At 42.5% G+C, this 16,801-nt stretch overlaps 2 protein-coding genes across 15 annotated transcripts in view; one reads left to right on the forward strand and one right to left on the reverse strand.

Annotated features, from left to right (window-relative positions):
* The window catches only part of si:dkey-92j12.5 (multiple PDZ domain protein), a 64,940-nt gene extending 63,734 nt beyond the window's left edge, over window positions 1-1,206 (reverse strand). Inside the window, exons 1-2 of the mRNA XM_049572399.1 lie at window positions 1,003-1,206; window positions 72-166 (exon numbers count right to left, since the gene is read on the reverse strand). Of these exons, the coding sequence (XP_049428356.1) occupies window positions 72-84 (13 nt within the window). The 5' untranslated portion in view covers window positions 85-166; window positions 1,003-1,206. The remainder of the gene's footprint in view (window positions 1-71; window positions 167-1,002) is intronic.
* A 2,541-nt stretch (window positions 1,207-3,747) lies between these two features.
* adgrl3.1 (adhesion G protein-coupled receptor L3.1) overlaps window positions 3,748-16,801 on the forward strand; it is a 170,363-nt gene continuing 157,309 nt past the window's right edge. For 10 of the 14 annotated variants that reach the window (XM_049569478.1, XM_049569512.1, XM_049569521.1 and 7 more), the window contains exon 1: window positions 3,748-4,411. The gene's annotated coding sequence lies outside the window, so the exon portion shown is untranslated. The remainder of the gene's footprint in view (window positions 4,412-16,801) is intronic. The other 4 variants (XM_049569552.1, XM_049569571.1, XM_049569576.1 and 1 more) reach the window with 1 other exon arrangement.

Consider the following 16,801-nt stretch of genomic DNA (forward strand, 5'->3'; position numbering starts at 1 on the left):
GAGTGTTTCTGAGGTTACTGGGACGTGTTTGGCTTTAAACAGCTTGCTCCACATCGCCCGAATACACTTACCCATGATTTCCATCGTCGCCTGACAAATTGTTCGGATGAATTGCGTCTTTGTGGCTTTCTGTCTCAGTTAAATGTCATTCTTCTCCGTTTGGCACCTGCAACACGAATAACAACAACACAAACAAAAGTTTTCTGCTTTAACACGACCTTGCACAGATAGTATTTCCATTTTTGTGACAGTGTACTTGTGGGAGTTGACAGTTTCAAAGTGCCAAGGTGAGGTTTCTCCTTGAAGGTATCTCCACTGCTGATTCATTTTCATTACAATTATTTAAGTGTTTTAGCCTCCCCTCTTGTCAATTAGCAAAGGAATAATTAGTCCACTCATTTATATTTGAAATTTATTCCGTGGCGTGTATCATTTCACCTCTACATCCTCTCTTCCAAGGCCTGTGCCATGCTTGTTTGCAAGCGCCTTGCTTGTCAACTAATGCTCTTTAGCAGGATTTAAATCTTCTCCAAAAGGCTTTATCAGCCAGTGATGGTAATTAACAGCGACACATGGCCTCCCGACCATTCTGACTGCAGGGGAAGCCTGTATAGCATCGGAGCATGATACCAATGACATGATTTGATTTGCAAAAACGATGGGCTAGAAATGACAACGTCTCATCTGAGATTTAATTAGGGGGCATTGATAGGCAGTAGGGATATCGCAGTACGTATATGCCCTTCACGGCCAGCCTAATGAAATCTATAGCTTCTACCTGTTGATATTAAAGCGATGCTGACTGCTTCAGAATAAAAATGAATCATTACAGATGAATGATTTACAGCAATTAGGCCCATTAGCTTCTAATGTGTAATCAACAAAACAGTGTGTTAATTTCTTTAATAATGACCCGGGCACATTAGAGCTATCACTGTAACGAACGGACGGACATCACGGACAGTTTCACAATCGCTTGTTGCAGAAAAAGCTTCCTCTCACCTCCATTGCAGCGCCGGTGGGCTATCAACAGGTCCCCACTGAGCTCCCAACAACAGCACATCCACCTCCTCCACCGGTCCGCGGGGTGAATCTACCAGTGCCGAATAACGAGAATGACACTTTTCTGATGGGACAAGTCATAACAACGTATTGAGAGACGGCAGGTTATCAAGAAGCAAGCTGCGCGCTTTATTTTCCAGCATTGTGTCCGCGGCTTGTGAGCGCTCCGTGCCAGTGCGCATGTCACCCTCTGATCTTCAGGCACAGAGGGCTCATCCCTAATGAAAGAGAAGCAGCCCGCAGTAATCCTGTAATACATTTCACTTAGACACTGCAAACAATGATATTAGGTGACTCCAACTCATAGCTATAGCCTCTAAAGTACCTGTCCCAAACCTCCTTATGAACATATTATTGTAAAACCATTACTAATTAGGCTACATAAAACAGTGTCAAGACTTGTGAGTATATCATAAGAATAAGTTATTAAACATGTTAATATATAGATATTTTAAAAAATCAAGTTGCCACCCCCAAACTCCAGTCAAAACATGAACAACATGTGCTTATGGCAGGGCTGTAATCACCTATTTAACATTGAGGGGGGCCCATTTTTAATCAAGGGTCTGTAGCCCGACCCGGGAAAATCCCCCCAGGAGAAATTTCTAGAAACTTAACAGCTAATCTGATCATTTTAGAGCTTTTTGAAACAAAAATCTCACATCAGGGGTTCTCAAAGTTTTGATGACTGAGTGCCATTTTACAGCCACACAGGAAAAGTGCACACACTCTGACTTTTTTTAATGAAATTTTTTATGACATACTAACACTACAAAGGCTATAACACTCAATCAACAGTCATATTACATTCTAGTTTTACACTTTTCAGTACATTTGAAAGAATTAAAGTAGAGAGGACAGTACATTATTTGACACTGATAGAACCCACAGCAGTAGAGCAACTGCTTCTGCTGGAGTGCTTGGACAAACCGTACAAAGAACTGCAGAACACTGTAATAGAAACAGAAAGGATGGCAAGTTATTATCTTTATTTATAATGATAATTACATTTGCTAATAATTATTTTGGATGGGGGGGGGGGCATTTTGAGCATATTTGAATATTTTGGTAGGCTCAAATATATATTAGAATCACTGCCTAGGCTTACAGACAAGGGTCTCACTTTGTGTTGAGGAGTGGTGGAGAATAACAGCTCACATATATAGAAAGCATGGTGGGGGGGGGGAAGCTAACTCTTCTTTTCTTGTGTTCTGATAAATTTTTATGCATCAGTTATTGGAAGAGACATCTGTATTTATGTCAAGGAAAAGACAAAATTGAAAATATAAAAAGATAAATATTTATTTTACTGTAGATCAGTTATTCTCATGCAATATTATCCCTGCAGACTCAACACACCTGTAGGTATGATTAACTCTTTAGTTCTCATTTGTGTCTTTTGTTTGGGGACTCAACCTCTTCAATGTGCATGTTGCGCCTGATGATGTAATGTCGGTGACACATTGATTCATTTTAATTCATTTATAAGCCCCTGAACCTTACTAGCTTATATCTGCTGTCATGCTAACAAAGCGAGAAAGGAAACCTTTCAAGAAAACTGTGTGAAGAATTTGTTAAAGTTGCTGATCCAAGCTGCACATTTTGCATCATTAGGCTCATCAGTAGGCTAGAGGGATTTTTTATTTATTTATTTTTACCCAATGTTACTTTTTTTTGAGATGCACATTTGTATCTTCTATATTTACATCGCCATGTAGGTTTTCTTATTGTGTAAATAAAACTCTCTCAAACATTAGGCTATCATTTGTTAGTTAGCATCTCTTGGTGCAAGTTATTTTTTCAGAACATTTTTTCCAACTACAACAGTGATAGCCTATTTTATTTCTATATTTATTAATTATGATTTACACATATGTAAAATTCAACATTTATCAATTAGGAGGCTGTTTTTCATGCTTGATTCGGCCTTTATTCCAATAGTTAACATTTGCATTGCTTCTGTGAATTTATCATTTCCTTGATAGGATAGATCTTGTTAGGTTTGCTCAGTCCCCCACTGAACAAACCACTGTATGCTGAATTATTGCAGTCAACGTTTCATTTCTGGGTCCCTAAACCCAAAAACTGGAGTACAGGGACGACAGTCATTTAATGGGATCCAGGAGTAAGTAGCCCAAAGAAGGACTACAATTTTACTTTTATTCCTCCTAATGCCCCCCCCCCCACAAAACCATGACAGTAGTAGAGGGCTCATACAAAATACAAGGCATTTAATCCATAAACTGATAAAGAAAAAGCACAAAGTGATGCTTGAAAATTCACCAGAATGCAGAAGAAATTAGAAATTGTGTGTTTGATGTTCTTGATGTTCTTGAGGGCCCCCAAACCGCACCCTCCGTTTATTATCCCCCCCCCAGCGTTGAAAGGAGAAAGGAAACCTACGCCCCCACCCAAAGTCCCAATTATGCAGTTATCCACCAAGTCATGTCCAGCAACAAAAACCTCCTCTCAGCTGGGGCTTCTTGGGTCAATGTCACATCCAGCGGAGGGTCTAATTTGTAAAAACGTCCTTGCCGTGGAAAGTTTGGGAACCCCTGTGTGTGTTCACACGGCAGGTGGAGCCCTCGCTCCAGAGATTTAGGAGCCAGATCCAGTTCCGCGTTTTCCACCAGACACCCCACTTCATCTCTCCCTCTTTTCTCTCTCTGCATCCCCCAGGCAGGAATCATCACCCCCTCCTCTCCCCAGCCCCTCCACCCACACTCGGCTCCCCGCCCGCCTGCAACGCAACGCTCCTTTCGCCGGGCTGCGCTCGATCAACCGAGCATCCACCGCGCCTCCAAATTGGTTTGTCATTTCTGACCCCTCTCTCTCTCCGTGTGTTGACCACGGTCCTCTGCTCCGCTGCGCTCTGCGCCTGTGGACTTCGGCACAAGTCAGTAAGAACATAAAGGCAGCCGAGAAAGATAAAGAGAGAGACAGGGAGGGAGGGAGGACGGGATACAGACAGACGGATAGAGGGAGAGATACGCCTCTGTCCTCCTCCAGCACTCCACTGGACTTAGTGCTTTTGGACGGCGATACCTCCTCCTGTGTGCGCGCTGATCGGGATACTAAGCACGCAGCTATTGGTTTATTATCTCCATCCCTTCTTTCGGTAACATCTAACCGCGTCGTTTTTTTCTTTCTTTTTGCGGCAGCAAGAATTACCCACAGAGCCGGAGACGAGGCACCAATCAGTGAAATTATTTATCGACTGGGAAGATACATTTCTATCCAACATCTACGTTGTGGGGACTGCATGCAAGAGCGCAGAAAAGGTTATTCCTGACTCCACTGTGCGCTGGATGTGTATATATGCGCCTATATCGCTGCGACTGGTGATACGGTAAGGAGCCACTCTTGATTCCTGCACGAATGATGTTTTCCTGCAGACATGCTCGGTGAACGTCAGTAAACCTCTTGGTTATATGTCGCCCAGTGTGTGTCTGTCACTGACCTGCTCTGAAAGCTATATGGCAGCGCTGACTTTGGTTCTCACGGATGCCCATGGGAATGTGGCCTGCGATTATTGTACTTAAGGGGCGCGGAAACTGGCCCTAATGGACGAAAGGGGGGTAAAATGTAATATAGTTGGCGTATTTGTACAGATGAGGGTCCGGCGACTTGTGGCTGGATGGGCGTCGCTCGGATGCGAGATGTCGCTAAGGCGAAGTAATAAGCAATGATACCTATTACCTCTCCGGCAAATAATCAATGCAATCATATTATCCCGTGACGGCTGCTCGGCCGGGCTGTACACATAATTATTATTCTGTGGCCGCGTGGATGTGCCTCACTGCAGGGCGCAATGACAAATCACACGCTTTGGCATGATGGATGACAGATAGACTAAGTGTTCACCTCAGGTCCCCCCCCCCACCCTCCTATTTTATATGGCTGTCATTTGAGTGTATTGGAATGCAGTTAGCTTATTGTGAGCTGCTTTTGTCAGCCGCAGTCTAAAATCCAGAGTAAATCCAGCTACTCTGGAAGAAAAGGAGTATCCGGCAGGCCAGTGCACCCCTAGGATACGTCAATCATGCGGATTCATGAGTGAAAGCTCTTATTTACAGAGGAGGCAGTCCAGGGGTTGCAGATGACCTTCATGTGCTGCTGGAAACTACTGAAGGTTGCAGGATCTTGACCTAAACTGAAACCCCTGCTTCAGATCTGTGGGACCATACAGTGAGCTCTTTGTAATCAGCAGGCTCCACTTTGAAATTGCCCTTTTTGTGCCTCCATGCTGATGATAAATTATATGATTAATCACAAGTGCCCTGCCTCACAAATAAATGCACAATTCTGGCAATCACCCCTCAATCAGTCATTTGCTGTCTGCTTCTTGGGTGGCCCTTTGGAATCACTGCTCTCCACATCCAAACAGCTATCAGCAAATATACTGTGTGTAGAGCTCAATTCTCAGTGTGACATAAAGGGTGCATATAGGCTCTATAGGTTGGAGTGGTTGACAAAATGTTGACTCATCTGTCAGTGCTGCAGGTAAGAAAAGTCTCTCCAAGGTCTCCCTCTGAGCAGGTGGGAACATGGTCAGTGTAGGCAGTCATCTGTACGTTTGTGTGTTGGAGTAATTTGACATAGATTTGCTTGGCTGCCATTTTGGCAGCATCTGTTAAAGCACAGGCCCGTCTCCAAGGAGATTATTATGTTTGTGGATGAGATGAATATCACTAAGTCATCTGTCATCAGTGCATCTGTTTGTGTCTAAGTGATCCTACAGTTCCGTGCCAGTCTGATAATTTGTTTTAAATGTTTGAGAAAGATTTAGCATCGAACAGGGAAAAAAAAAGTATTTCCTCGTCCAAATTCTGCAGTTGGTGGTTGTAGGTGTCTGACAAGTTGTTTATTTGTTTTTAACAGTGGAGGGAAAACATGTAACCTCAATAGTATTTGTGTTTTCCTGTCCAAACTTACATCTGCTGCAGTGGATGTTTTTTGGTTTACTTTTCCGCCAGGCTCGGGTAGCCTCTCCGGAGAGCCGCGGGATGTTTGTCAGACATCGCACCATGAATGCAAGTTGTGTCAAGGAGCATCTTGGGTCACGTTAAGCAATGACACCCACGCAGCACTGATGTTGTCAAAGCACCTGAAGCTGTATAATGTGCAACAGCAGCAATCAAGCATTCTGCTGACAGTAGGTCTATCTGTCCTCCCTTAATTGGGTCACTGATTCATTCCACTTGTTATGATGCACAAGAAAGGAGAAAAAAAAAGCTCCTTGTTGGGGAGAAAGCAGGGTGCAAATTAGTACGGCTGTGCTAATTCGGATTGTTCTGCTTGATCGACCGGGGGGGCTGACTTTCTTTGTTTAGAGCTGTTAATGTAACACAGTGTTTGCTTTGGATTTGGATGGCTCCAAAAACAATATCTGACCCTGAAATGGAAGCAGCATGTGATTTAAATAAGGGATCATATAAATTAAACATGTGTGCACAGTCCAAACCTCGAGATAATGAAAATATATCTTGGCAGACAGCATCATCCATAGCAGACAGACAATAACAGACACATATACACAGTTGTGTATTAAGACAAACAGGCATATAATCTGTTTTGGAACAAGTGCAAGTGCTTGTTGCTGAAGTCTCTATTTCCACCGTCAAGGGTTATTAGAGAGTCCAACTTCAACTCTTGGGCAATTAATTCTGTTTAGTGGGCACATAGAACCTAAGGGCTGATTTCCCCAGAACCATTTTAACAAGCCTTTTCCTAAAGAACTTGCACTTTCTGGGATCTAGTCGTCTTTCTTGGTTAATTTATGCACAGCAAGGTAAAGGTCTGTGTGTCAGAGAGCCTTGTAGATAAACAGAAGGTGGTGTTTATTGCGCTCACTGAGACAACCAACCATCCTGCATAAATAAATTGTCACTCTTGTGGTTTAAGCTGTGAGGAAAAGCAAAACAAATCTTAAAGCTGGAATAATAATATTAAGTTGCAATGAAAGCAGAGCTGTTTAATTTGACTGCGCTGTTCCCCTAATGCAACGGCGATTCACATTCCCAGTCTCAACCCCGCTATGTGTGCCGAGTTTAACCTAATTCAAAGGCCTTTTCCTGCCCATGGACGACATCTCTCTCCCCGTATTGAAATAATGAGGCCAGATCCTTGCCCGTCTTCCTCATCCACGTAAAGCACTCGGTCATGTGTTAACACATCCTTCCTCCTAACCCTTTGCTTTCCTCAAAGAATAACCCTCTGCATTTTTCCACCATCATCCGGAGCTATGGGCTCAGTTCACCTCTCTTAATGTGCGAAGCTTGCCTCCGATATCATTCAACCCTATTAGAGCTACAGACCATGCGAGAGGACTGCGCAGTTACTTTGCTACCTGATTAGATATATGCTTAGGAAAGGGGAAAACCAGTGGCAGACGACCGGCTGTCAGATCTCTGGGCATTCACTGACTCATTGCTCCTACGGCCTCGACTAGAATAGCCCTCCAGAGATAGATGTCTTACTCTGCCTAAATATGGAACTGTTGGAAGGCTTTCTGCTCGAACCACCACAGCCTATTATCTGTCTGCATTTTGGGGCCGATTGGACGAAATGTACACTGTTGGCCTGACTGCTTGTGCAGTCTGTTAACTGGGCTGTTTGTGTGTATGGCTGAAAATGATACACGTTGTAATCCCTCTTATTGCATTGCTTAGCTGTAAGTGGTAATCATACCATTATATCACTTAAGCTGTGATGCCAAACCAGCAGTGGCTCTGAATCAATGTTCAAAACTATAGGTTAAAAAAAAAGATGGTTGATTAATTGATCAGTGGATTGATAGAAAATTAACCAGCATTCTTTTTGATAAGTGATTAATTAGTCCTAGCATTTGCATTCTGAAAATGTGCTGCTCCTCTTCTGCTTATTTGTTGGGAAACATAGATTTTCAAGCAACCAATTACTTTACAAGGAAAGAAGTTGAACTACAGCAAAGCCACCCTTGGGAGAGATCTAGCTTGGATAAGTAAAGCTAATTAGAAACAGCAGTTTAAACAACTTTGTAGAAAATGATCAAATTGACAATGTACATGTCGTATGAATTATAACAAAATGTGATACAAAAAGTCACATAATAGCAAAAAATGTCATTCAGTTGAGTTTATTACAGGAAGTGTCTACTTGTTTACAGGTTGTACATGTTGTACATAAACCACAAAAATAAAATACCCTACCAGTCATGGGGAAAAGCAAGGAATGTCGGCTTTGGTTTTGTATACAATGTCCATCAGTTAGACACCTGCCATCCAGTGGTGCACCCAGAAATTCTTCCTTGGGGTGGCCAGATGGGGCCACTGAAAATTCTGGGGTGGCACACCCAAAACCAAAAGCCACAGTGGAATTTCAGGAATTTGATCATGCTATTGAGGTTGAAAACTGTGTCAATATGGAGAGTTAAGGAATTGAATATAGCTATACTTTGGTTTCTTATTTTGTATTGAGCGTTACTAATGATCTCATGTGCATTAGAAAATGCTGGCACAGTGAACATTTTGAGTTCTACAACAATCCTGTGTATAGATGTGTAAAGCCATCCATAGTTCTTCAAATAGGCTGGTTGTTCTTCTCCTTAAAATAACAAATGTACAGCATTAATTTGAAACAGTACATTGATTGTAAAGAACAAAACATTTACTGAGGACAAGCTTTCTCAAGTTTAGTGAAGACTCGTGGGTACCCATAGAACCCATTTTTATTTAGATATGTTAAGGTGAGAGGTCAACCATTTGAAAATGGCCATGCCAGTTGTTCCCTCACCAAGATTTAGCCTAAATTTGGAGTGTTATTTTCCCACCCTTCCAGTAAGCTATGCCAATATGGTCGGTAGCAATGGATGTCTTAGGTTGTCCAGTTTCACAAGATACCACTACCTAGCTTAAAAATGAGAGCGCCATTCTTAAAGACAGTTTGTCAGTTGGCTAGCAGTTGTATCAGGGGGCCATGAAATTGTGTGAAATTGATACTGTTTGTTGTTTCAGTAGTTAACTACACAAGAAAAATGGGGAAAAAAATACTACTACTTGAAACACTATGCAAAGAGAAGTGTAGTTGAACTAACAACAAGCTACTGCAAATGTAGTTAAACGACTAGTTTAATGACATGTAGTCCACCACTCTCCAGTGCTGCTGATTTGATTGTGAAAAGAATGTATTTGGGTGAGGAAACTGTGATGGTAATTTTTCCCCATTTTCTGATGATAATAATGATAATATGTTTTCTCATGGTGCACTCCTGAAAATGAAGCTACAAGTTGTGAAAGAAAAGCTGTTGAACGAAGTGAAAAGTCCCAAAACCTCCTCAAAGGTTGATTGCATCCTGTTTTCCAATCAGCGTTTTGTAACAGCCAAATTAAAGAAGCCTAAGGACCTCGGGTTGTGCTCCATCTCACACAGGATAAAAAAATTTATTGAGAAATCAATCAGTGTAAATTAATTCTGAAACTACCAGCCATTTATTAGGACATCAAAACTGTGCCAATGTGATGATGTCTTTGGCTCTTCCCTGAATTATATTTCTCGCTACTTTCCTACCGTTAAGATCCCAAAGAGAACAAAATATTGAATATAATGAATGGCCCAGCGTTAACACTAAACACTGATGGCTTGTACTTCAGCATCTCGTTGCCTTTCCCTTAGAGTGATCAATCTGAGAGGCTTAGGCGGGTAAAATCAATGTCACATCTCACAATAATGCTTTTTTAAAGACAGATTTTTATTTGCTTTTGCTTTGACCAGATGACCAGTCTCAGTTTTTAATTTGTTTCCCGGGTAGCCGCTGAATGTATTTCATGTCCAGCTTTATGTCATCATTGACTTTTATTTATTGTGGCTTTATTGGTTGCAAAACACCTAGTAATACAGTTTTGACGTGGGCTATATAAAGTGAAGATGAAGGTTATTATTGTGTCATTTTGGAGTGGAGTGAGGAGGCTGTGAAAGGGTACATTTAAGTCATTCTTTTATACAATTATTCTTGCTAACAATCGGAGAAAGATGGCCATATGTAACACTATTGATTCTTAAACTGCTCATCTTAGCCTGTCTATCTAATTTTGACTTAAATCACGCTCTACACTGTTTACAATAACCTTGTAAACTTTGCAGCTCAAGCTGTGAAATACAATAAAAAAAGTCTCAGCGTTTGTGTTTATGTCTACAGGCTTATTCTCCTATTCTGCAAACGGCCTTCACTATCAGCACTCGATTTGTCTCTGTCTGAACTACATGTTTAAGCAGCTGCCTTCATGTTAGCCAGTGCATCCACAGCTCATTGTTCTTTTCAAACCTCACTCACTCAGTAGCTGTTATCCCTGTTTCACATGGAAAAAAACATACACTTGTTCTCTCAGTCAACACATCTCCTGTCCACATGTCTCCTCTGTGCCCTTCACCTCCCTGCGCCCCACTCAAAGCTGTCACCACTCAATAGAAAAACACACACACACACACACGCATGTCTTCTCACAGATACTCTTAACACACATCAATGCAGTGCTGGTGCACATCAATTACCACCGCGTTTTCAGACGGACACATATATGAGCTCACACACTCACGGAGAGCCACACATAGACACCGCCTGCCTGCAGCTGTATATTTAGTGACACACACAGTGCCATTAGGGAGCTGAATCGAGAATCAGCGTACAAGGCCGGAGTGATTGTAAGAAGCTCACTCCAAGGTCTGGCGATTATTTTGGTCTCCACAGGAAATCATTTACAATAGCACTCACCCCCCTGCTCTCCTCTACCCAGTTCAGTCCATTTGAACAGCGTGTTGCTGCGTGTGTGTGAGTGTCCGTGCATACAGTACGCGAGTCTTAAAGTCAGTCGCCACAGTATTGATGGGGACATTCTTTGCTGTGTTGTTTGTGACTATGGCGTACTGAGGAAGGCCTCACTTGTTTAGAGAATGGGGTGCTTGGAAATGAGTCATACACAATGTGATGCAACACAGCGGAGCAGATTTGAATTATGGGGCAATGAACAATGAGGTCATCACAGGGCTGGGGGCATAAATCTCCCAGTGCCTTGGTGTAACGCTGCCTTTCTTATCAATGGAGGAAACTGCAGCAGGGTTCAAAAAATGCAGTATTGTTTGAGGGACTGCTTCAGTGTTGCAAATAAAGGACTGGGTTGGTTGACTTCAGTGAGACAATGGAAGGGGAATTCTGGTTTGATTGCAATGACATTGTTTCTTTGTACTGTTTACTTCCACTGACAACAGTTGCATATAAAAGATTTTTTGCAGATTGTTAATTTGTTGCAATTTTTCTCCTCCCCCCCCCCGGCTTCTCAAGTGTTTGCACGCCTCTTATATCTACCATACTGCATCCAATGATATTTTCCATATCTTTTCCTTCTTCAGCAGATTGTCCACAATCAGCGTCTGCTGTAATACCATCATCCCCAGGCCCCTCTTAAATTTCCTGCTTACTGGGCTTTTACTTTAACTGCATTACATACATCTTCCACTCCCTGTTCATCTGGTTCCTTTCAGCATAAACCGGCCTGAAAGATCTTACATGGGGCGCTCTGATGCGACTGCCGGCCGTTTGATGGTAAAACTTTTAAAAAATAATATTGTCATTTATTGTGCCTGTTCAGTGGCACAGCTGTGATCTTGATTGATATCGAATGGCGTTTTCATTCCAAGTCTTTGAGAGTGAGAATATGTGCCAGAGAGTATTGATCTGGAGCTTAGTTGATGGTGCAGTGTGATAGGCTGAAGGAGGGCGAGGATGACTAGGTGGTTATGCTTGATGGAACAAAGATATTAACAGATGTAGTAGTGATCAATGGCTTGATAATGTATGTTTACATCGTTTGTGCTGTTTTGTGTTTGAGCTGACTAGTCTCAATTGTAAATACAGCACCTAACTCTGCCCAAAGTTTAATCCCCTTTGACTGGCTGGTGAATAATTCGGTGTGAGCCTTAATCCGCCGGGTTACTTTTAACACATTCAACAGTGTGTCTCTGAAATAAGAGGTTCAATTTCTGCAGAGGACGTTACGACTCGTTTGAGATAAAAAAGCGCTGTGCCCCTTTGGCATGTATCAGCACCCGTCAATTTGTCCCCCGACGTATCTTTCACATTTTGCAATAAAACCATTTTACCACCTCTGTGTTTTTGCAAGGGAGGCTGATAGTGTCACACCAAGACAGATGAGCAGCGCTCTGGCCTGTGGGCCTGCAGCAATAACTTACATGGACCACGTGTCTGTTTTCTAACCATGTAAGAAATTGTATGCCTGCTCTCCTGCAGTGGGCTTACGTGCGTTTTGAACCCCCTGATTGGCTCTCGCTCAGACGGTATATGTATGATAGATGAGACGGTATCCATCACATGTATCAAGATGAGGGGGGATTGGGTGTCGTAGAGCCTGTGATGAATGATATTTGGTATTTTTAAAACCAATCTTTGGGTAAAACCCATGTCAGGCAATTACTATAAGCTATGTTTATGGGTAGAATGATACATGCTGGTGTGTGTGCACCCATGTATTGAAACATATTAATGTCCAGGCTTGAGTGCAGTTGATTACAGCTCAACGGTTCACAATCAGCGGACAAATCAACTAGTTTTTTGTTCCATCATATACACCTCCCCTCCTCATCCTCTTTCTCTCTCTCTCCCTCTCTTCCAAAGATTTATGTGGGGCACATAGACAAGGGTCTTTAATTTTACGCCTGGGTAGACCATCTACACTATTGCTCCATATTCCTCACGCTTATATCGAATCTGTCGAAGCCCAGGGGGAGAATTGTGGTTTTAACATGAGCATATAGGGGACTCCACCCTTTAAAGGAAGCTATCCCATTGCTTCATTTGGAAGCGCCATAAATCTCCACCAAGAGGCATCAACACAATTCCTGGTGTCTTATGGAACGCAATCCGTTGTTTGAAGCATAATTACAAAGGGGTTATACATGAAAAACCATCATAAAAGCATACTGTGGAGTCATCCTAATTACATACAGCGGGCGCATGAGTAATGGGGGGTGACATGGGACATCAATACAGCCACTGCCTCTCATAATAGAAAACACCATTGTTTTACTGTGAGAAAATGGTCGGCATCTATCATGTGAATTATTTTTTATGTTTTTTTTCTTCTTCTCAGGATGATATTGTGCCCAGAAACTTACTTCCTTCTCCTCATCACGTCCATCCATTGTTCAGTCGGGCTAAACCACTCGCTGTCCAAAACCCCCTCAGCCAGTGCCCCTCCCTAGCTCTTACAGTGGTGAAAGCCATAGAAGTATTCACCATTTTCCCAACTAAATCTCTCTGTCTGTTGTCCTCATCTTTGCAGCACTGCTGGTTGCTCTCAGAGGAGTCCTCTTACCTTCATTTGATGAAAAATCTTGCCTCTATCTGCTCTAATGCACTCAAATGGTGTTAAATCTTAACCCTGCTCTCAAAGTGTTAGTGTGCTACAACAGCTGCTGAAAAATGTAGAGAAGACCTGACATTATGTAATTGGCCCATGCAGATGCAGCTGATTTCATTGGAAATGGAGCTAAGTGTTGATATCAGTATAGACATTATACAAATGTTGACATGGTTAGCAAAGTGATCAACAGCAGCAGCAACAGAAAAACATGTCAAGATATGGACCCTAGATTACAAGGCAGTAATTATAATATATACTGGGGACCCCCACCCCCCAATGCCCCCCAATATATTTAGAAAAAACTGAACTAAAAAACCTGCCCTTCTACAATAGGCACCCACACACCAATATCTGAAATAATCATCAGCAAATGTGATTATAATCATAAATTGAATAACAAACCATTATTATTATGATTCTGGTATAGAGTGCTGCAGGAATGAATCCTTAAGCCTGGAAATGAGTTAGCACTTTAGCCAACACATTATCACTCCGACCTTGTCACATATCAGCGTTTGGTCATGGACTTTCCATGTCCAGATATGACGTGCAAGGTACTCTGGGTGTGTTGGTTGTTGACGTTCTGGGACGCCATGTCAAGTTCTGCCTGTTACATGCATTGTCTTCCACTTTCGTTTTCACTGTGAGTTTACTTCTTTCAGAATAAACACACAGTGCTGGTACAACACAGGGAATTGACCTTGTTTTTCCTCCAACACCTTGTTTTTCCTTCAACACCAACACCTAGGCTTTCGTTGCCTAGGTTTAGGCAACGAAAGCATGTGGTTGGGCTTAGGAAAAAAGAACAGGATTTGGCTTTATAATCTTACAGGACGCAAACACCGCTCTCCTGGGAGATAATCTGTGTTTGTTGGACCCAACTGCCACCCCTCAGCCCACGCTACTCGCCACCTTAACTTTTGTTCTTGTCTCACCATGTTTCCCCCAGATGCTACCAGATGCCGTTAAACTATACAGCCAATGGCCACGTATCATGCCAGTGTTCAAGGACTGCTATTTTTGTCAGTGTCTGATGCCGGAACTCACTGACCAAGTGCTGGATTTTGATGACTTACCGGGTTATTTTGGCACTCCCAGTTCCCTCGTCTTGGAGCCAATGGGTTTTTGGTTAGATGCCTGAAATAAGGTCCATGGTTCACACAAACCTAAGAAACTCTCATGTTTCGTTCTATGATATGAAATACGTCACTAATTACCCCACTAAGAAATACCAATAATATACGGTACAGACAAAGAAACATTATGGTTTTTGAGTAGTTCTTTAAAAGTCTGAACGGTTCCAGAAGGAACCATATCCTACTAAAGAACCATTCTGTGTAGTGGATGGTGCTACATGTTTGTCATATGGTTCTTTGTGATATTAAAGGGTTCTTAATTCTTAGTTGTTAAAGTTATTGGATAGCTGTACTATAGTAGGAAATGATTTTTTTTTTTTTTTTTTTTACCCCCATTTGCCCCCACAGTTTTGACTCCATGGCTACAGCCCAGCAAGATTACATTCAGTGCCGCTGTTTTCAAACTTCCTTCAACCACAGTACTGTATGTCTAGGGACAGGCTACTAAAATACTTGGTTGAGGTTAAGGAAAGATAGTATTACGGTTAAAAGAATACATGGTACACGCCCATCTTCATCCCAACCTTAATATCCTTACTTTCCACCTCACTAAAGGGTGCACTACTTCCTGCATTGGCACTGAATCATACCACTGGACATAAGATTGCAAAGTATGGAATCATCCAATATGAACGTAATTCCTTCTGATACCCGGCGGGTGTGTCTGTAGGCAAAATAAAACACTTGTTTCATTCAGTTGCATCTTAGCAGACCGTTCCCTGGAAAGCTGTTGACCTGTGCCTTCTGACAGCAGAAAAGAGAACAAATTAGGATTTAATGAAGAATTCCTCTCTGGTGATGGAACAAAGCGATGGTGCACCGCTGATGTATGCATGGACTTTTGCAATGGCTGCATCTTTAATCTTCTCTTTCCCCTTATCCGCTTGTTCACGTAAATGAGTCCTAATGAAAAATCTCATTCCCCGCCTAGTTCCGCTCCTATTACAAACTTGTTCCTTCGCCACCTCGCCTGAGCCTCCGAACCTGTTTCTTTTTCCACCTCTCTTCCTCCATTCCTCATTCATTGATCCCTCCATTGTTGACCAGTTCTGTGTGAATAATGTATACCGTGTTCTGAGAGAGGCAAGCGAGACATGAATGAAGGTTGTGTATGGGGGAGCTTAGCACCTAACTTATTTCTCTCCAATGCTCTGTTGCCTCTCGCAATTCTCCTGCATTGTAGTGCATACATACGATATTGGGGGTATACACTAATTCACACATACTGTACACATGAGTACATACACATGAATTCATGCAAACACATGCATGTACACAAAGATAGTGCAGTGAATCCATTTTTTGTTGCAGCCTCTGCCCACCCAGCCATACAGATATTGCTCATGGCCTCCTGTACTGGCTAATAGACCCAATTACTGCACAGCCCTGCCTTAGAGCTCCACAGAGGTCCAGGCTCTGACACTTTGTATGAATGTGTGTGTGTGTGTGTGTGTTACAGTATGTTGATGCACTTGTTTTTGTGTGCCCGTGAAAATCTTGCAAGGCACAAAGACTGTGGAAGGAAAATTCAAGGCCAAACAGATATATGCCATTTCCTTGGCTCCATCACACAAAATACTACTGTTGTAAGGCAACAGGAGCACACACGAACCCACACCCAATGTCAGTCACAATAGAGTACGTGCACTCACATTGAGATTGACCCTGGTGAGATGAGGCTGCAAAGTTTACCCTCAAGAGAAGAAGGTGGGGGTGAAAAGAGAGCTGGGGAGAGAGCAAGAAAAAAGGTGACAGAGAGGGTGTCTCTGAAACAAAAGGGGGATATTGTGAAAAAAGTATATAGTGATGGAAAACGGTGGAAGATGCAGAGGGAGATAGGGAAAGGAGACAAGGCACAGATAGAAAAAGATATAAGAGACATTCTAACAGTGAATAACTGCCACTCTGCATTCGAGTAACAGAGCTAACAATTTCACCTTCTGAAAAGTGTCTCTGGCATTTGGCAGCGAAATGCCACCCATATAAACCAGTTATCATGGCATGAGAGAGCTTTTTAGCTGTAAACTGCCAGCGAGCACAGAGACAGACCATTATAGACTTTGATACCCTGACACTTAAGAGGTCATTACGACGCAGAGCGCTCACACACGTGCGCGGGCGCACAAACACTAAACAAGCAGTCACGAGCGGAAGTGGCTTGTGAACTGCCTGGTTCTTGTGTTTGAGTGG

This window comes from Epinephelus fuscoguttatus, linkage group LG3 (assembly GCF_011397635.1).
Source record: "Epinephelus fuscoguttatus linkage group LG3, E.fuscoguttatus.final_Chr_v1".
Classification (NCBI taxonomy): Eukaryota; Metazoa; Chordata; class Actinopteri; order Perciformes; family Serranidae; genus Epinephelus; species Epinephelus fuscoguttatus.